We start from the raw sequence: 21,529 nt of genomic DNA on the forward strand, positions 1-21,529 counted from the left end.
GAAGAACTGGTGTCCTCCAATCAGGAGTTAAGCAAGAGGAGCCTTCCATGGCTGCCCTGTGTTGATAGCAAGGGCTGCTCCTCAACTCTATTGGTGTGGCAACAGCAGAGAGAAAGTTGAGAACTGCTGGCCTGAGAGATTCCAGCAGTCCAGAATGAATATTCTCAAAATTGCAGCACACTCTAAGAGCATCTGTGCAGGGGCAGACTCCTCCTCTCACTTTCTCAGATCTCTGACAGTGTTTTTCAGAGTACATTTGCATCTGAGGAAATCTAAAATAACAGATTTTGTTTTAACTATAAATGTAAAAGACCGGCTGCATTATATAAAACCCTGTAAAACTTCTGTAAAAGCTTATTACTGAAACTTCAGTTTACACGTGTAGCAGTATAACTGGCTGGCTTTTCCCATGAGTCCCTATAGTTATTAAAGAAAGAACTGAAATTTTTCGAACTTTCATGTATTTATTTCTTGTAAGCATCATCAGGAAACTTCAATTCTTCTGTTCTGGAGAATTGCAGTTAAAGATTAGACCTACTTGTCTGTAAATATTTGGTCAGTTTTCCCCCATTGTCTTTTTTACTACTTATTTCTTCCTCTTGTGTCAGATTTATGTTTCAAGCTATTGAAGATACAGACTGGCACTCTCTTAAAAAGAACAGTAGCATCAACAGGTTTTTTTTCCTCTGTAGGACAAAATGAGTGTGGGCAAAAGTCTTTATACCAATGGTTGCAAAATCCTCTCATTTCTGTGCTGTGCCAGCATCAAGGTCTAGCTCAGGCCAGGACAAGTTTTCTATTTGGTGCCCCAGAATCTTGAGAATTTCTTCTGGATTTCCTGAAAAATGTTTCCCCACCTGAAACCTTTATTTCATCAATCAGAAGTGCATCATGTTTATCCCAGGTTTATTGCTATACCAGTCTAAAAAGTTCTGCACTCGTTTGTTTCACAGTCATCAAATCTGTTAACCGTTGTTTTCAAGCCAGCCTTTGTTCAAAGCCCAGGTTTCTCATAACATGTCAAGCCACAGTATTGTGACATGAGTATGATGAGCCAATGACCCAGTTTATTTGTTACTGAAAGATCTTTATCTGGCAGGATGTTGCTGCCTGGAATCTCTAGTTCTGAGTGCTGCGTTTCTTTTAGCTTAATAATAGGTATGGAAGGATCTGGGAAGGATTGCACATCCAGAGCTTGTAGCTCACATTTTTAGAGCTACTCTTCTTCTGCTTAACTTGGAGCAAGTATGATAACTAAGGATAGTATTGGAGTTTTTCTAGACATGTTTTCTACTGTACCTGTGTATTTGATAGTATATTGGATAGAATGAATGTTACAGATTTTGGGTTTTGCTGCATTTTATCAGAATGCTTTTTTTAAAGAAAAAGATAATTTGTGGGATGTGCTGCCCCCGTGTGGTATTAAATGTATTGGTCGTCTTGTAGCCTAATACCGTACATTCTAAGAACCTTTTTCTTTAATTGCTTGGCCTGTGAAGTTAAAACAAGAACTCAGTTCTTGAGAATGCACCAGGAACAGCCTTCCTCTTGGTAGCTTTTGAGCTTTGCTTTCCTCTCTTGGAAAGAATTGTAGAAGTGCAAGCCTGTGCTTGCAAACAGAAAATAAATGTATATTGTGTGTCTGAAATAAATCTGGTTTTATATTTGTTTTTTAATGACATTGTGATATGTCTTAGTGACGCCATCATTTAATACTGATTAAAAAAGAGATTCTTTTGAGGGTTTGAGAGTTTGCCCTGCAGAGTAGATACAAACATTAGGAGTTTTAATTTTTAAAACAGTAAATATCTAAAATAATATTCCTAGTAGTAAAATCTGCCTGCAATTTAGGTATGTAATAGGAAAGAAACCATCAGTGTAAGTATGGGTGTTTTTCAGAACAATACTACTTTGCTCTCTCTGATAGGAATGTAAAAAGTTTCATGGAGAGTTTGTTGGACGAGCCTGTGGACATCATGGCCCTTATGTTCCAGATGTCCTCTTCTGGTCTGTCATCTTATTCTTTTCTACAGTAACGCTGTCATCCACACTGAAGCAGTTCAAAACTAGCCGATACTTCCCAACAAAGGTGTGTGCCATTTTTTGGATTCAAAGGTTAGTCGTATGTAAGCATTAATTCCAAATGCATTGCAAATTCAGTTAACTGCTGGTGAAGTGGACACCGCTTTTGGACAGTCTTTTACTGTTAGAAATTGTATCAGAATAAGCATGATTTTAGCTGTAAGCACAAAACGGCATAAGGCAATGAAGAAAAAGAAATCCTAAATCACATATGAATGTTTTAGTTAAAATTGCTGTTTCTCTCAATAACCATAGGTACGATCCGTTGTCAGCGATTTTGCCGTTTTTCTCACTATTTTGTCCATGGTTTTAATTGACTATGCCATTGGGATTCCATCACCAAAACTTCAAGTTCCGAATGCTTTTAAGGTAATTGATAAACGATAAAAGAATTATTATGTTGACAAAGTACTGGGCTATAGTGGGTTTATTAGATTTTTCTATCATCAGGGAGTAGTGATACTATTCTGAATTTTTCATGTTCACCAAATACGACGCAACCTTTCTGTTTAGAGGCCCATGTAAGTGAATGTCTCCCATCAGGCCCTTTCATGCTTCCCGGTGTCTTCTATGTGAGGACCAACATGGCTCAAATTACCCAAATTGTAGACTGCTGTAATGTTCTGGATCTCCTTCCAAATTCTGGGCTTATTGTATCAAATACAACCAAATCTGTTTTGACTTTATTGTATAACTTCTCTGTTTGATATCATAGAAATTTAGCATTTTTCTGTGCTCTTACATAGGTTGATTTTAAAGGAAATAATATCCTAGTAATGTTCTTGTGTGTATTCTTGTGAAGTTTAAATGTAAATAATTCTGAGAGTTCTGACTGGTCATGCATGACTGTTTTTATAGCCCACCAGAGATGATCGTGGCTGGTTTATTACTCCTTTGGGGCCTAATCCTTGGTGGACAGTGATAGCTGCTGTAATTCCAGCCCTACTTTGCACTATCCTTATCTTTATGGACCAGCAGATCACAGCTGTCATTATCAATAGAAAAGAACACAAACTGAAGGTATTCAGTCAAAAGTTGTATTTTTGCTGTTGCTTTCTGCTCCAGGTTATGTAATGCGCCTTCACCTACTTGAATATGCTGGTTTATTTATGCTATATAGTACCTTTTTAAATTGTGCTTTTTCTCTGTTGGTGCATGTAGTACCTGTGCTCTGTGTCAGTGATTTGCTGCCTTACAGAAGTCTCTATGCATGTAATTTAGAACAGAGATTCTGAATCAAGAAAGTGCTGTCTTTTATGCTTTAATAGAGTATGATACCCATTCAGTTAAAGAAAAAGAATCTGGAAGTTAATAATTTCCTTAAGTGCCATAATATTAATTGCCTTTTCAGGTATTGACTTGTTCCACTGGATTGTATTTTGAAAAGCTATTCAGGGTTATGTTGTGATACAAAATTGTCTTCTCTCCTCTCTTCCTCCTTCTCTGTGTTTCTACCAATCCAATTTTTTCTATGCCCTTCCTATCTTAATAAAGGGAGAAGAATAAAAGTGAGCTTTAGAGTCACAATGGGTTCTTAAAACATAGGACAACTTCCTGCTCTGTTCTCTAACACTTTAGTTGCCTGCAGATGGAGAGAGAAAAAGGGACATCACCCCTCTGAAAAACTGTTGGGCAAAATCTAGCAGCAGGTTTCTGTACATGTATATGCAGCGAGCTTAGGCTTTTTTTGACATACTTTTAATAAGCAGCAATCCAATCCCAAGTTGCTTTAAGCAAATGCATTTGCAACCTTCACTTTGCACTGCCTCTTCTTGGATGATTGTGACATTTGATATGTTCTTTTTTTGCCCTCTTTGTCAGCCTGGCTCTTCATGTCAATCCATAGCATTGCATGTGGTTAACTTGACAGATGCAGGAATTTGCTGCCAAGCTTTGGAATGCGTTTTTTCAGCACTGGCATCTGGGAGTCAGATGGTCCTCCTGGCTGCCCCCTTGTCTTGCTGCGTTTTAGTTTTGCTGGGGTCTGGTGTAGCATCACCTGTTGCTATGCTTCCTTTTCTTCCCATATGTCAGGTTCCTCAGATCATGTATGAATGTGAGGAAATGCTCTCGGATTCTGTATGCATTAGCAGATACATTCCTCATAAATGTGTCAGAAGGTAAAAAAAGGTGTCTCTGTTAGGATTTAGAATTAAACTCTTTCTTTGAGTGCATTGTGCATGTAACTAATATCTGTGTTTGACACATTGCAGAGTTTGTCAGGATGTGTCATGGAGATAAGACTCAAAAGCACTTTTGGGGAGTGAGGGAAGGTTGCTGGAGTTGATTCTTTTCGTTTTCTTTACATGAATTCCCCTTTTTAAGTAATGTAAGCAAATAAGGTGGCATTTTCATTTTGATATGTGGCTTACATTTTCATAAACCCAGACGCTTCCCATTTTAGAAGTAAAAGTTGTCTTCAGAAAGAAATGATTTGTTTGCTTCCAACTCGTTTTCCCCTCTTTTTTTATACTTCCCATAGCAAATTCTGAATAGTGCACATTTCAGCTTTTGGCAGTCTCTGTAGCAAATCCTTCCAAGTTTAGTTTAGTTACTTTTTTTATGTCAAAAGGCATTTGCATGGGTTTACAGGCAGAATTATGGTTCAACATGTTCACATTGTTTGCATGAACATCACTGTTTCATCAGACTATGACACTGGATTTGTTGCCATATTGTGAAATTTGGTGGAGATAACTACCTACCTGACTTTTTAAAGGAAGATAGCTTGAGTGCCTGCTTGCAGCTGTGTGGGTCCTGGATACTTCCTAAAATTGAAAAGAAATATCCCTCTCAGCTATGGTAACAGGTATCTGTACAACCGAGCTTGATGCATATCATTGGTCATTTTCAAGCGCAGGTTGTACTTGCAGGTTTATAAATGTATCTTAAGATTTTACCAAAAGGGTTTTATCCCCTACTATAAAAGCAAAGCAACATCATCCTGTTAGTAAATTTATAGAGTACTTGACTACTACAGAGATGATCCAAATCCAAAGGTTTTGTGCTGACTTCTCATATGAATGTTTATGATACAACTTGTAAGTATTGAATAGGGAAACTAGTAAAACAGTGCCTGATGATGAATATTAATTTATCGTTTAATGTATGGCTTGATTATAGTTTAATTTCTTTTAATTTATAGCTATCTGCTCTTAGAGAAGATGAAAGTGCATTAGTACTATCATGTGCTTACTATGTATAAAAACTTTAAAAGAATTTATGTGGTTTTATGGCTCTGTATAGCATCAACTAACTTCGCAAATATTAACTAAAGATTTTTTGTGGAGAAAAGAATCAAAATACACATTTTTTGACCTCCTGTGTAATGATGGATGGAGGATCTATTAAGATTAGTGAAGCGGCAAGTTGGCAATGTGGCTGGATGTTCTGCTTACTGTTAGCCACAAAAGAGATTGAGTTAAAACAGAAAATATGTATCTTTCCCATTGTCTTCCTAGTATCTCTTTTATAAGCAGGAAAGGTATTTGGTGCCCATTGTAAAGTGGAGTTATAATATATGCACTTAACTTGTAACATAAAGCATTTCTTGTGAGCTAGCAGTAATTCCCCTTGGATAACCAGTTTGCCATCACTACTGACACAACACTACTGGACAACACATAAAGCTATTTTTTGCTACAAGTCACAAATCTTTTAATTGTCTCTAACTGTTCATTAGGAATGCCTGTGAGGAATGTTCTGCTCTATTCAGATATCATTTTATATCTTCTTGTTGTCATTACTTTTTTTTAACAGAAAGGATGTGGATACCATCTCGACCTGCTCATGGTGGCAGTCATGCTTGGAGTGTGCTCTATTATGGGATTGCCGTGGTTTGTTGCTGCTACTGTCCTCTCTATTTCCCATGTGAATAGCTTAAAACTGGAATCAGAGTGCTCTGCTCCAGGGGAGCAGCCAAAATTTCTTGGAATCCGTGAGCAAAGAGTCACAGGGCTCATGATTTTTATCCTTATGGGCTCATCTGTCTTTTTGACAAGTATCCTGAAGGTAATTTGGGGAAGTAAGGAAAAGCTAAAGAATACTGCACTGCACTGAACGTTTCACTGACATTACTGTATTCTTTAATAAGTGTCCTCTCCAGTCATGTTACTCACAAGCATATGTTACACAATGATAATCCAAAGTGGAATTCTAATTTTGCATAATAAAATGGTCAGGGTCATCTAACATTCTTAAAACAAAAACCTTGTAATGAAAATCTGGCCTAACTGAAGTCAGAAGCAGTTCTGCCATTGACCTGCACTATATAAGGATTCACCCTTTTTTTATACTTTGGGCCCATGGCAAATTATCATGAAATGGTTTTGCCTAAATTATACCAAGAAGTAAATTTATTTAGAAAATTTAAAAACATTTTGTGATTTCTAGATAATTTAAGAATATTTTCACAGTTGCAAGAGAAGTTTTGTGGCTCCTTTCTTGGAAATGAACATGGAAATTTGCTCATGCTGCCTGGATACGCAACAGAGCTCACCAGTGTCCTGAAACCGGATGTCTACTTATATGTCTATGTAACGCCAGCTATATTCATAATACTATTTTTTAAGAATTATCTGGCCACTGGCTTCAGTAAGACTAGACTTTAGCCTTGCATGTTGTCACAGTGAAGGCAATAAGCCCTTAGAACTTGTACTTCTCAGTAGGATTTTATTAAGTATATCATAAACCTTCACTTTGAAAACACATGAAACATGCATTTTATATATTTAGTGTTTAAAACAGATACTTATCTGTGGCAATAATCCTTTACCTACATACTGTACACTAGGAGGCTGAACATTTAAAACAGCCTTTTACAAAACCATTCCTTAAGTCATTTACCTGTATTTAAATGCCTACAGCACAGAGCATTTCTTTTAGTGGTATGAAGTATTTTGTGTATGTCTTGAAGATTTATCTGAGGATTATAGCTTTAGTTTTTATTCAGATGCTCTCCTGAGCAGTCTTTTAAGTAAAGAATTTATATATCAAATACTTTCTTTTTTTTCACAGAGTTCTGTTAATTTTACTAATAGTGAAAAAAGTATTTTGTAATAACTGGCTGTGAAAGGAAAACAAAACTATAGAGGCAGATTCTTCTTTTGCTTTATGCTGAGAAACATTATTAATTTGTAATTGAGTGGCTCTGAATTTACAACTTGTCTGATTAATGCAGGCATATGGCACTTTGAATTTCAACTGTTTAGAATGTCTTTCTAGAAGCATTTCAAATGATAAATGGTAATTAATATGCTCTTCCTTTTCTTTGCTTGTTTGTGTAGTTTATTCCTATGCCGGTACTTTATGGAGTATTTCTTTACATGGGTGCTTCATCTCTAAAGGGAATTCAGGTAAAATGGATTTATGAAGAGTGTGTTACTGGTGATGCTTTCTATAAAATGTGTAGTTATTACTTTATTATCTTTTGTGTATACTCTTAAAGGAATATTGCCAACCTTAAATTCTTGAAAGTGACTCACTTAAAAAAGAAAATGGATTCTCTCTAAATAGAGTATTCCCTTTAGGCAGTGTGCTCCAATTTTTTATTTTTTAGGTGCTAATTTTTCTGTTCTCCCTTGTTATCGAGGGTATTTGGCTGAGACTAAAAACTGAGTGATAACTATCAGGAGCTCTTCCCTCTCCCCTGCCTCCCTGTTCACTCTTGCCTGCTGCCTTTTCAGTTTCCAAGTTGGTGTCTTTGTAGTGGTACACTTGATCTTTGACTTTAGGAGGCTTTTGGCTGAGTTGCCCTCAAATTAACATAGGTGACACTTTGAAGGTATTTCCTGTGCAAATAAAGGCTGCAGGCAGGAAAATGGAACTGTTGCAAGTCCCATGGTAAGTGGAACTGTTGCAAGTTCTGTGCTACTTAATTTCTGGCTTCAGGGATGAAGGACAAGTCTGGTGGAAGGGCAGCATTCCTGCAGTGGCCTTAAGTAGGAGTCCCTGGCCAAAACCAGGCACTCCAGCATTCAGGTCAGGGTTGGTCATGGTATCCTGTGTACCGTTTCTCCTGGATGACTGCAGTGTTAAATGGCATGGTTGTCAAATCTTTTAGCCCAACACACTCAAATTTTCAATTGTGCTTTTGTTGAAAGTTGAACAAATGTACGTTTTCCAAGACGATGGAGAAAGAACAATCACATGATGAAAACATGAATTGTACCGTAAAGAGGCTGTCAAATACAAAGAGCAAAGAAAATGCCTGATTGTTTCTTTCATTATATTTAAATTCTTTACTGAGAATTAAAAATGTCTTGCCTTTTTTTACCTATTATTTATAGGCAAAGCTGGGAACATCTCTTCGGTTTTGGTTAGTGTTTTTCTATTCAGAGACTTTTTTTACAACTTTTCCTAGCTCTTACCATTTGGGTTGATATTCTAAGGAGTGTAGTTTGGTTTTTACTAAGGTTTAGATAATTTAAACTTAATATGGCTCAGCTGTTTCTCAGAACAAGGGTATGAGAAAGTACTCTATTGAGGAGTTGTTTTAAGGCATGCTAAAATCTGGCTGTCTTTACTTGGAAAAGTGATAGCATCCCCCTTCCTTCCTCTTTCCCCCAAGCTGGGACAAGGAATGGAGATTTGGTAAGATGTTTTTTTGTAGGAGGATGTCCTTTTTGCTGTTTCTGTGAAAAAGAAATCTGCTCAAATCTGGCCAAATTATCTGCCTTTAAAAAAATGCATTTTGCACATAATAAAAATTCCTGAAACTTGAAATTCCTGAAGGCTGTTTAAATATAGCATAGCTCATCCATGCAAGGAGAAATGGTGCATTATCATCTTCACTGTGCCATAGCAGGTGACACAAAGTCTTGGGTCAGTACTGAACCAAATAGGTCTGAAAAACAATAACCTCTCATGTACATTCCTAACAGCATGACAGTTGGCTGTCTGGCATTCCTTTGGTTGATTGATTGGTTTGGGTATTTGTTTTTGTTCCTGGTTTTGTGAACAAAGTATAACAGGGAACGGCCTGGGATAAAGTGTCTTCTGAAGTACACACAGGAGCTGGAAGACTGAAGAGATCCCTCCATGATCAGCTTTTTGTGTGCTAAAGAAAACAGAGCTTAGTTGTTGAAAAAACAAAGTTTAGAATGTATTAGAAAGATGGTGTAATCGTGGGTTTGCCCAACAGGATCAATGAGCTTCCATTCAGTTTGAATCATAATTGATTTGTGTCTACTCTGAAGTCTGGCTTTAAGAATTCTTGACTTGAAATCTTAGCAGTATTATTTTAAAGTAACTGCTTGCTTTGTGTATAGCATTATTATATAGTTATGAGCAGGATGTTTCTTGGCGTATGACTATACAGTGTAATTCAGTGGAATCCAGTATCTAAGCACATAGAAATATGTAAGGAGACAAATGTGTATTAAAATTAAAAGGAACTTAAGAAGTATGACTGACTAAATTCTTATGGCTCAGCTGGAAAGAAGATGAGTCCTTTACTATTGTATACTTTGGACTAGTATAGATTCGTGGCTCATGTGCTCCTAAACTTCTGCACAGTTTTTGCCTTTAGAATAAGACAGAAATGAAGGATATTTAGTCAGTGTGTGAATGTCAGCATAGGTGATTGTACAGCTCATTTAGATGCAAACTTTAAAAACTTTGTCTTTCAGCTTTTTGACAGGATAAAGTTGTTCTGGATGCCTGCAAAGCACCAGCCAGATTTTATTTATCTGAGGCATGTTCCTCTTAGAAAGGTTCATCTCTTCACCATAATTCAGCTGAGTTGTCTTGTGCTTCTGTGGATTATAAAGGTTTCAAGAGCTGCCATTGTCTTTCCTATGATGGTATGAAATGTCTTTTAATTCTTCTAAAAATAACTTTTATTTTACTTGTGCATATTTATTATTGAAGAACAACATTAATTGTGGGCAGGTAATTACAATATTGCTTCGACTTAGTGTTCAAGAACAGTTCATACTGTATTAAGGAAACATTTTACATGTAACCTCTTGTTTGAGTGTAGGCTGCACTCTGTTTATGTATGTTTATTGTGTATTCTCTTAGGGAGAATTCTTCTCTTGGAAAAAAAAAAAAGATATTTTTGTTCAAGCTGTAGTGCTTAATCCTTTTACAAAAAGAACATTCACCCATTAAGGAGATTGTTCATTGCACTGAGGAACTTTACTGATAGTTCTGTGTCTTGCTGGCAATAAAAATCTATTCTGCTGCTTAATAGATCTCTCTGATTATCTCACTAATTCAAAACAAGAAGTATCTACTGACCTCAGTGATTGTTAAATGTTTCAAGCCAGACTTCATCTGAACAAAGGAAGACCAGCTGTTGGCCTGTCCAAATTAAAGGATGAAATTCTAGCTGTAAACTGTGGTCACTTTTGAAAGTATTTCTCTACAAGCGTATTTGTCAGTTTTACTTGCTTAATTTCTTAATTGTTTGAATTAATATCTTTACAGGTCCTAGCTTTGGTATTTGTCCGAAAACTCATGGATTTCTTTTTTACTAAGCGGGAGCTCAGCTGGTTAGATGATTTGATGCCTGAGAGCAAGAAAAAGAAACTGGAAGATGCTGAGAAAGAAGTGGGTCATGGTTTCAGGGTTTTTTTGGTGTTTCTCCTTCATTAAAAAGAAATTTAGGGAAAATTCTGTAAATAAGGCATATTCCATGCAACAGGCAGACTTGTTAATATTATCCAAAGTGTAATATTGTAATATTTTACAGAAGTTCTTTTAAGGTTGCAAGTCTAATTAGATTAGGTCTAATCCCACTTAGGTGGGGATGTCTAATAGGTGTAGATTCTTATGCTACTATACTGTCATATAACATAGTATCTACAGTGTTCCTGGGGATTGCTTCTGAGACCTGCTCGGATGAAGTGCAGGGGTGAACTTGTAGGAAAGTCCTCAGATGTCTGGGGCACTGTTGACTGTTTCAGATCTGCACTCCGTGTCTTCTTTCAAAGAATACGCATTTAAAATAATTTCTTATGAACTTGATACAGGACAGATTCTTACACATTTCTACTCAGAATATTCCTGTGTTTTGACTGAAACACTGATTTTTCTGACTCTTGCCTTCTAACCAGTTTTTCGTCAGTTTGATAGTATTTTCATCTAGTTGCTGCTTTGTGAATTGCTTGTTTGAATATCTCATAAAACTGTGGGAATATTAAGTAACTTTTTGTGCAAAGGATGGAGGTCTTCATCCTTTGTCCCTGGTTATCAGCCACCTGATCAGTGTCAATGGTTAGGGAACGTCAGTATTGGGCCCAAATAAATGAGGGTCAAATCGCTAAGTGCAGGAGCAGTAGGTAGAATATGTTGGTGCCAGGCACTTTTAAATGGTAGCATGGTGTGAGGCTGAGGTGGCAGTGGGAAATGAAGGTGTAGATAATGGCATGTGGTGTTGGCAGGCTCTGGTCACTTCTAGGTGGGAGTGCTCTGGGGACAGTTGTGCGCATGACCTCTAAGATGCCCTAAAGATCTGTGAGACTTAATCTTTTGGTGGTACAATGGTACCGCAAAAACTAGACAATGTGAATGGACAAATCAGCAATTTATCCTTAGGGATACCCTGAGATATGATCTAAGACTAGTGAATTGGTGTAAAGATTCCCATCGGTAAGTCTATTTGCAGAAATAGGACATGAGCTAGTAATTTGAATGAGTAACTATGAAAACTAGATTTCTCTGGCTCTAGGATTCTTCTGTGACCTTTGAGAACTCACTGCCTTATCTTTAAGCTGGAGAACAATAACTTTGCTTTCCTTGACACATTAAATTTTCTAGTTACATAGAGTACGCTTTAGGGTAAACTTTTTACCAAGGCGATAAACATCATGATGACTATTTACTATTTAGTATGTGCCTGTAAAACTACCATCTGCAATTAAAATATGAGTCATTGTGTTCCCCCTTGAACTGAAGAGAGTTGTTTCATCACAGTATCTGTTGTCATCACAATTCAGAGTAATCAGAAGTAACCTAGGTAGTAGCTCTTTTCTTGTGGCTCTAGTTACTGGAACTAATTCCTTGTTATCCTTACGTTTTGGTTATATGTCACTTTCCTTCCCATGCTTGATAGGGTGGCATCAGAAAACAAACCTGGGGAAATATACTGGTGTTACTTTATTTCATTCACTGTCTATTTTGAGAGGTTATTTTTACATATTTTGGCATTTCTAAATATTTGGAGCTATTATTAAAACTGTTCAACTGTCAAAAACTTAGGAAGCTGTGAAGCCTGGAAATGACAAAATTAACTAGTAATAAAACTTCTGACACGTAGCCTAAGGAATTAATTGGAGAGTTGCTATCACACGGCTTTTAAAAATAGAAGTATTCTACCCACAAGAATATTCAGAAATATAGTTGACAAGACCTGAAACTTATTTGATTGGATCCTCATTTCATCATTTAAGTTGTTTTTATATTTTTAGGCCATGTTTTTTCAAGGCTTTAAATTTATAGTGGATATTATACATGCCTTCTCCTCACAGACCTCCTTTGGAAGCCACTTTCATGTTAACCAATTAAGTCTTTTCAAGCCAGGAATGAACAAAGTGGTTTCTCCCATTTGGAGAAAAAGAATGTTGTGACTTATAAAATAGCTGTAATAGTAAAATATAGAAGGAAAAAAAAATCTGCATAGAGGACTTAAATTCGACTATTTTCAATAACTGGCTCTTCCAGCTAATACCAACTTATCAGTGTGTGTGATGCATGTGGGGTTTTGGGTGATCTGCCAGGAAATGGTAAGCTCTCTTTCTGGGAGAGCCTACTCACACTTTCAGACAGGCACCAGGGTAAACTGTTACAAAGCTGTATAAAGGGAAAAAAAGATGTGGAGGTCTCTGGGCGTCTTGTTATGCTCATAGTGTGTACATACACACAGTGCAACAGTTTAGGGCAGGATTTGACCATTACATTCATGTGAAGGCTCCTGGCTGTTGTTTTCCTGACCTAACAGAGGTGTGAACCTTGAGAATCCTCCTGTGGAGCTTTGTGTTGATGTTGGAGAGACAGACTCTTTTCCTGTATTCTTGCAGGCAGGACGTGGTGTTTGAGGGGTGTTGCTTTGTACTCCTCCTAAGAAAGATTTTCTAAATTTGTAATTATTTCACAAAAGGATTGTTGGTAGAGAGGTCTTCACTTCTGTTACTCAAAGAAGTTTCTTCCTTTCATGTGAAAACTGATTTTGGTGTCTTGTTTCACTACCTTTCACTACAATAAAACTTCATCAATATTAAAACTGTGTGTGCAGCCTTAAACTTGACTTACCTATTTTTTGCATGTTAGCATTACAATGCATATGTCCTGTTATGCATGGTATTCAAAATTTGCCATACAGTTGCTCACTTAGTGTTGCCAAGTTTTCTCTTTCTTTCTTGTTACAAAAGTGTCTCCTCTATTTGGCATTGGAAAATAACATTAGGTGAAGACACATACTTTAAAATAGGAGGTTTTAAATGTCAAATATGTACATTAAGAAAGTTGAAAAGTATGTTAAGAAGTTCAAATAAATACTTAAAGAAAATGGAAAGAGGATTAAAGTACATAAATTTCACGTCATCATATCCTGTCTCATATCTAAATTCCTTCCTTCTAGGAAGAGCAAAGTATGCTAGCAATGGAAGAGGAAGGAACTGTTCAGTTACCACTGGAAGGACATTACAGGTAAAATATACCTTTCCTCTTTTAGGTGAGTTGCAATTTAAAAAATAAAATAAACATGCCACAATATTTATTCGTAATGCTTACTAAATGTTAGGAGGGTGTTTGTCTGGTAGTAGAGTGCAGTTAGGTGAACTGAACCATATACTGCAGCATTCAACAATCTTAACCCTTTTCTAGTATTTTCACACGATCTCATGGTCTCTAAGAAAAGGCCACATTGGGGGAAGTTTTCCCTTGGGCAGGACTGCAGGATCAGGCCATTCATAATGAGCTTTCTTATGTGCACAGCAGGGAAGGAAGATGTAGAGCAGATTGAACCATTCACTCTGATGCTAGCAGAGAGCCAGGAAAGGTTTTGAACACACCCCAGAAAAGCTAGGTTCTTACAGTATTACATTATAAAACATTCTAATTAAGATCCTATTCATTTGAGATAATAAATGAATCAAGAGCTGTCCAGGGTAGATAAAGCATAATGCGGGGTTGACACAACTTAAAAACCGTGAGCACCCATGTTACAGCTAGTAATAATACACATGGCCAGCCTGTAAGGACTTACTCTCATTTTCAGTTTTCAGAAAGTTCTTAATATAAGATTTGAAATATCTGGTGATAGTAACCTCTGCATTAATGAGAGTTTATAGAAACACTATCTCGGAGTGGCTTTCTCTGTTATATTTTAACACAAAGTTACCCTAATATCTCCTAAGGCAAATAACAATCTGCGTCTCTGAAAAATCCCAGTCTATTTCTTACTTTTGATTCATCACACCACCCTAAATGGTCTGTTTTCTTTCTTCTTTTGTCCATACCTTTGTGTTCCACTTTATATTAGCAATGGTTAGCTTAATTTATTTTGCCGTGTGATCTATATTGATCTGTAGTTTATTTTGATAGAGTTGCCTAGGTAATACCTGACTTTCTCTACTGTCAGGATCACAGTCCTACAGCTAAAAAGAAGTCAAGATATTGGTTAATAAACTGGTTCCCCAAAACACTATGCAAACAAGTTTACTGAGGGCTTACTGAATATCGAGCCATATATAAACTGTGAAGTCAGGACAAGCAGGCCCTCTAAACATTTAAGAGACTATTATTCTTAAGTGTATAAATGTGTATTTGGAGCAGTCAAGATTTTTGATTGCTTTTAAAATTGTTTTAAAAGCAGATGGAGTTTCAGAGCATAAGTACTTTGAGAACTGTTATAGGAGCTCTTAGGATTGTTGTTCAATCCATCTATGCCACTGGCATGCTGAGATATCTTGGGCAATATTTAATTTCACAGTTCCTCATTTTTCTCTATTAATTGGAAGTGACACAACGTATTTTATTGACATTACTGTTATTAATTGCTGTTGGAGGAGGAAAACGCTAAAAAGTGTGAAGATGTTTTAAGAGAATATATAAGTCGTTCAGGATTTTTGAAATTAAACATAATTTCTTAACTTACATTGCACTTACTGTCATCACTATCAATTTTCAAGGACTTTTGTAGTTAATAAGTAACAAGGAGTGATTGCTCATTGTTTTATTGTGTATTTATTCTTGCCTAGAGATGACCCATCTGTGATAAACATTTCGGATGAAATGGCAAAAACTGCTGTGTGGAAGACATTGTTGATATCCTCAGAGAATGCAAAAGATAAGGAGTCAAGCTTTCCTTCCAAAAGGTTTTAATTTGTTTTTACTTCACTGTACTTTGTGTAGTGGTGTCAAACCAATATCAGAATATTGTGAATATTGTGCTAGGGATTAGAAAGATTTCTAGCATCTTGCAGTTTTATTTCTTGAGGTTTCTTTTTATTTACATCCAGTCATAATATTCTGAGCTCAAAAAACCACAAATGCCCTATTTATTAAAAAAAAAACCAAAACAAACCACAAGTATTTGCATGCTACTTAGTTATGCTACAGTGAAAAATGAAGTTGAGCATGAGTGATGCTTGTGTGATGAACCACCAGCCTACACCTGGATATTGCACAACAGCTGTTGTGTGTTCTGCTTGCTTTTGTTCTTTCCTCTTGAAAAGTAAGTGGTCATCACTGCCCTGGAAATACTTATATGAAGGACCCAGTACTCTGAATGCAATCGACTAATATTTGAAGGGAAAATACTTTCAAGATTGCATTACTTCCTTTCATTTTTTTTTGCCTTCTTGCCTTGTACTCAAAACAATTAAATACGTTTAGTTGAGACAAATGTAAAATGAAGCACTGATGTTCTATCTGTGCTATAGTTATTATGTGAGTAATAGTAAATACAAGCACAGTAGGATCATAAGATAAATTTTCCTCTTCATAGATTTTAAATTTAACTGTTTCTACTTAATTGTTTCATACCACATTTTGTCATAAGCTCCCCTTCCTAATTACTCGAGAAGCTGATTCCCCAAAGGTAAGACCCTATCTCCCAACCTTTTCCTTGATTGTATCTTTGAATTCAAAATTCACCTAGGAACCCAAATGACTTGACTTTCTGTAGTTTCTGGGGAGACAGAATGAAAAATTTCAAATAGGCATGTAAAATATATTCATTAAAGTCCTTAATATTCCAATCTAAAATTTATTTTGTATTAAAAATAGAAGCTGTAGAGGTAGTATATTTAAACATTAAATGGAATTTATTCTTAGAACTTTTAATCAAATATTTCAAAATACAAAGTTATATTCTGCCCATTTCTAAATTTAGTTTTCAAATCAAGCGCCATGTTTGAAACAGCTACTCATTGTTCTGTGGTGAAAACATCCAGTAAGAGAAAAAAATCCTGTAGGAAAATAAATTGTTTAAAATGTTATTACCCCAAAATGGCATGCTGCCTTTCAGTGTTGCTCCTACCCGTAAATAGCATAAACAAAATGAACAGCTGATGACCAGAGAAATCATTTCAGACACCCGTGGAGCAGCCCATTAATGTGATCATTTTAGTGCTGTTTCACTGACAGCCAAAATAGCACTGTAGTTCTGATTTGCTTTCCACCCTCAGCTGAAAAGGATCATGTCACACAGTGAAATCCATGTGGTGCATGGGAGAAGAATGTACAGTAGGATCTTCTTACATTATATGCCTCTCTGTCCAGGCTGTGAAAGCCTGGAGAAAGAGAAGAAACTGATGTGGTACATTTACAGCCACTGGGTATGCAGTAGTTCTATTTTTCTCTAGTGCATATTGCTTTCTTTGATGGTATGATAGATTATGTAAACATGTACTGGTTTTAGCTGAAATTTTCAAAGATCATTTGAGCAAAGAGCATCTACGTAAGACTGTGGCTGAGACAGTATTGGTAAAAAAAGATTTGGCCTTTCCACTACAGTAAAATAGTAACTAATTTTCTAATGAGCTCATTTTCAATCTGTTCATCTTTGGTTGTGAAAACAAAGACTCAGGTGGAAAGGAACAGTTTGATGGTTTTAGGTATGAGTGTCCTGTTGTAAAGGAACAACCTCTTAAAGAATCTGAAACCTGCTTTTTCATGTGCTCTAGCTTGACTCAGATTCCCAGACAGAAGTAGATTCAAGGAACCTTAAACCTAGAAAGCTTGCTTTCTGATAAGCAAAGCCATAAGACATTAATCTTAAATCTTACTAGAGACAGAGCTAAAAAAACATTATATTCCTAAATGAATGTATCACTACATGAAGATATAATTCAATCCTAGGTAAGTACTGAGAAAAAGAAAGCTTGGAATGGTGGCAGTTGTAAGGATAATTTTTTGCAAATAATCCAGCTCACCAATATTACATTACACAATTCCCTTCAGTGAAGGGTATCTTACCATAGAGGCAAAAAAATCATGTTTTCTGATGAATTTTACTGATGCCTTTTGAAGTTCAACTACAGCAGTGTTTGGTACTCTTTTTCCTCTTGTCAGGTCTGCTTTCTTATACTAATATCCCAACATACTACTAAATGGGGATAATTAAATTATGATTTTGTACTATGCTTTTATGTAAGGCAGTGATCAATTAACAACATAGGGTGATTTGTGGAATTGGTAAAATCTGGAAATTCTTGGTACTAATTAAATATTGAGTTGACATAGCTAATGGAAGACTGGCCAATAATAAACTAAGATCATCTTCAAAGAGATTTTAAGCATGAAGGGTTTACACAGATGACTTCTCAGCCTGATGCATGGATAATACCTATCATACTGCTATCTGTGTAGCAGTACAGTTATGTGACAGTTACATCCCAGACTCATAGCAGCATTTGTCTAAATTTAATCAACTGTTGTTTAACCATACTTTACAATTTTCCAACCTTAATTTTTCACTATTATAACTTCTAGGGCCCTACAGGTCTCTCCTTTTGAGCATGTCTTGGTAAAATTGAACACTCAGGCACCTACCTGAAACACAGCACTCTTTGGTACATATAATTAATTATTCCTCTGTCTTTGCTTATAAATATTAAGCCCTTCAGGCAGCAATGTCAAAATACATGCAGAAGATTTGACCATGTATAGAAGGTAGTCCTAGCTGGTCTTTTAACGTACTGGAGAAAGATATCTTTCTCCAGAAAGGTACTGGAGAAATCTATCACTTTGTAGATTGTGTGAGTCCCCTTCTCTACCTGAAAATTTTAGTGTGAGGTGTCCCTGCCCATAGCAGGGGGGTTGGAATGAGATGATCTTAAGGTCCTTTCCAACCCTGACTATTCTATGATTCTAAGATAGAGATGATAAAGAAGATGCAGAATGCAAATCCCGCATCCCAAACCTTCCATCTCAGGCTTGACAGACTATTGCCTCGGTAGGGAGGAGTAGAGTGCCAAGTTTCTTACAGATCCAGCAGTTATCTGTTTTACTGGTAAAAGATTGGACTTGTCCTTTTTTAGTTTCCAATTTCTCATGGTACTGAAGCCCACATCTGCAGGTGATGCTCAGGGATGTGAATCCTAAATAGATGGAAGACTTTCTTGGTATCATGGAGGCCCCTATGGGAATATTTTAAGACTGTAAGGCAACAACACATCTTCACTGTTTGCTTTTACTAAGCACAGGTAGCTCTCAGCCTGCTGTACTGCTGCAGTTTAAATTCACCCCCCAGGAATTTGTTTGCATACCCTTTGTGTGCAGAAAGTGTAACATACCCAGTTCTATCACTGTTCTACAGAAGGTGATAGATTTGGCAGCTGAAGTGGCAGAAGTTGGTATTCTTTAGCTATTTCCATTAACACCTCTGGAAGCTGCCATAGGCATAGAAGTAAGCTTTGGCTGAACTGAATTGTATCCTTAACGCAATTTTTATAGAAGAAAAATGTCAGATGATTGTAAAATTGTGCATGAATCACCTTAAGAATTTGAGAATTGATCTTGCTTTTTTTAAGCCTTGTGTAACAGCCTATTTCTCATTCATTCTAGTTAAGGAATTATTCCCATGAAACCTGGTAGGTTATGTGCTTGATACAGGTTTGTTCTCAGAACCATCTTTTTTTTTTTTAGATACCCTGCCACTCTTTGTTAAAGGCTTGATTTGCCTGTGTCATGGAAGCCTCTTTGCATTTTCCTAGTGTGACTGAAACTCATTGCAAGAACATGATTATTTATTTATGCTGTTTTAAATTAGGACCCTCTTCACCAAAAAAAAAAAAATCATCTGCTTTGCACATATATTGCTTTCTCTAGGCAAATCAACAGTGTCATAACTGGAAGGAAGCTGAATCCAAATCTGAACTCTGCTTCAGAGTTCTTATTGATACGGCCTTTGTCAGATCTTTCAGGCTTTACGGGTCAAAACGGGGAATATTGTCACTCCCCAGCCCCCATGCTTTTCCTGCCAAATACTACAGCTGACAATTGGTTGCACTGCTCTAGTTCAGAGACATTCCTTCTAAATTTACATTGAGCAACAAAATACATTTTAAAGACAAGAAGTACTTGTGACCTCTTGTTTGTGCCATTTAAGAAAATGCCGGTATTGCCTGAGAACTGTACCATTGCCATCATCTAATCAATTAACAGTTGTATTTGCCAAAAAAGAAAAGAAGAAAGTGGCTGCCTTTGCTTGCATGCTGGCTGACATCTGTCTGTACATCTTAAGTTCTCTATCTACCTCATCACTAAAATGCTGGCTGATGTGTTCTGCACCATTCGGCACAAACTTTCACTTGCTTCCCAGTTTGTGCTATGCAGCATGAAAAATTAATTAAAATATCAGTGCAGTGTTGGTTTTCAGGTACATCATTAATATACACAGTAGTGCAACTGTAACTCTTTTTTTCCACTTCTTTTCCTAGTGCTGAAACCAGAAAAGAGAAGAAAGCTGACTCAGGGAAAGGTGTTGACCGGGAGACTTGTCTATGACTTGTTCTTCAACTAATTTTTTTACAAATGAATGAAAGGAGTGCCACAACCGCTAAATATATATAATTTACTGTGTAACTTTTGTCTTTCATCTCAAACTAGCACAGGTAATGTAGTGCAATATTTGTCTCATTTCACCTTGTCTACATGTCTGTATCATCTAGTATCTGTGTAAACGTCTGCAGTAGCCAATGCAAAAAATCTTTATGTTCTTTGCTGATACTGGCCATTTATCAGTGTTTGTACCATAAATTTAACAAGCAAATTTTCTTTCAAATTCAACTTTCCTGGTAATAGGTTTGTACTGTATTTTACTACTTTTTCTGTGTGAGAATACTTACTAACCTTAATTCAAGATTAAAAACCACCTAACTCACGTAAATGATTTCAGGAAAGCCAAACTGACAAGCAAACATTAAAGAAGTTTTTAAAGTAACAACTGATCTGACCCTGTGAACAAACTAACAAGGATAATCCTTTCCTCCTCAAGCTGTCCTTCTGAAGTCATGGATTACTCTTGCGATGAGGATTGCAGGGTCAGATTCTGTATTTGTGAAATTTTCCTTGATTTAATACAGTGTATTTAATATTCAAATTTGTATGTAGCTGGAACATAGTCATATATATTTAAAAATATATACTAGAACATTCTCCTACCTTAGTTGAAAAACTCCACCACATCCTTTGATGTGAAACATGGGTACAGTATTTCTTAATATGCAATCTGTGATTACAGTATCTTATCTTGTATTGTATGAATGTTGCCATGGTTGGCCAAACTACATTATGTCAATAATCAATCTATTATTTTATAATAAGGAAAATTTTGTAGATACAAGCTACATCCCACATGCAGTTATATCACCTGCCCAGTGTTTTTCTTCTTCATTGCCTAACATATAGCCACATAAAGGGCATATTTATATTGGCTTCTCTACCAACAACCATAAACCTCTTAATTTCAGAGATTAATAGTGTATAATACTTAAATGAGTATGCTGATGTTGACTTTGTTACAGTTCTTCACTATTCCATCAAGTACATTGATTAAAAGATAAAAACAACTATACAAAGTAAAATGTGGCTTTAAAGCCATTGCAAAGACATTTCTCATAATGGATTTTGTTACTGCCTGATCCTTCATACCATTCTTTTGTGTAAAACAAGGCCTGCGAGATTAGGTATTGAATTCATAGAGATGTGGAGAAACAGTTTTATTGAGTAATTTGGAATTCACTGATTTTTAAATTTTTTTAAGGTAAGTTTTTAAATTATTAAATGAAAGATAACTCTCCTTATTATGCTATTACTTTGAATCCTACCAATAAGAATTAGTCTTGCAATCTTTGTAAGAATTCATCTACAGGAATCTAGCATTCCCCAGCTTTCTAAAATATGATAATCTTTCCACAGATCTTATGCAAACAACATTTCAGATGCATCACATTTTAATTATTCCTTCTAATGTTTCTGTGTGTGTGAGAGTGTATGA

General features: G+C 36.3%; 1 protein-coding gene across 2 annotated transcripts in view; it reads left to right on the forward strand.

Annotated features, from left to right (window-relative positions):
• The window catches only part of SLC4A10 (solute carrier family 4 member 10), a gene marked incomplete at both ends in the record, with an annotated part of 157,760 nt that extends 137,723 nt beyond the window's left edge, over window positions 1-20,037 (forward strand). For both annotated transcript variants that reach the window (XM_080620348.1, XM_080620347.1), the window contains 10 exons: window positions 1,928-2,089; window positions 2,338-2,451; window positions 2,941-3,102; window positions 5,842-6,093; window positions 7,368-7,436; window positions 9,711-9,884; window positions 10,513-10,635; window positions 13,664-13,731; window positions 15,285-15,401; window positions 19,971-20,037. In XM_080620348.1, coding sequence (XP_080476474.1) covers window positions 1,928-2,089; window positions 2,338-2,451; window positions 2,941-3,102; window positions 5,842-6,093; window positions 7,368-7,436; window positions 9,711-9,884; window positions 10,513-10,635; window positions 13,664-13,731; window positions 15,285-15,401; window positions 19,971-20,037 — 1,308 coding nt within the window. The remainder of the gene's footprint in view (window positions 1-1,927; window positions 2,090-2,337; window positions 2,452-2,940; window positions 3,103-5,841; window positions 6,094-7,367; window positions 7,437-9,710; window positions 9,885-10,512; window positions 10,636-13,663; window positions 13,732-15,284; window positions 15,402-19,970) is intronic.
• Between the last annotated feature and the right edge of the window lie 1,492 nt (window positions 20,038-21,529).

The sequence above is a fragment of the Psittacula echo genome, assembly GCF_963264785.1.
Source record: "Psittacula echo genome assembly, chromosome: 6".
NCBI lineage: Eukaryota > Metazoa > Chordata > Aves > Psittaciformes > Psittacidae > Psittacula > Psittacula echo.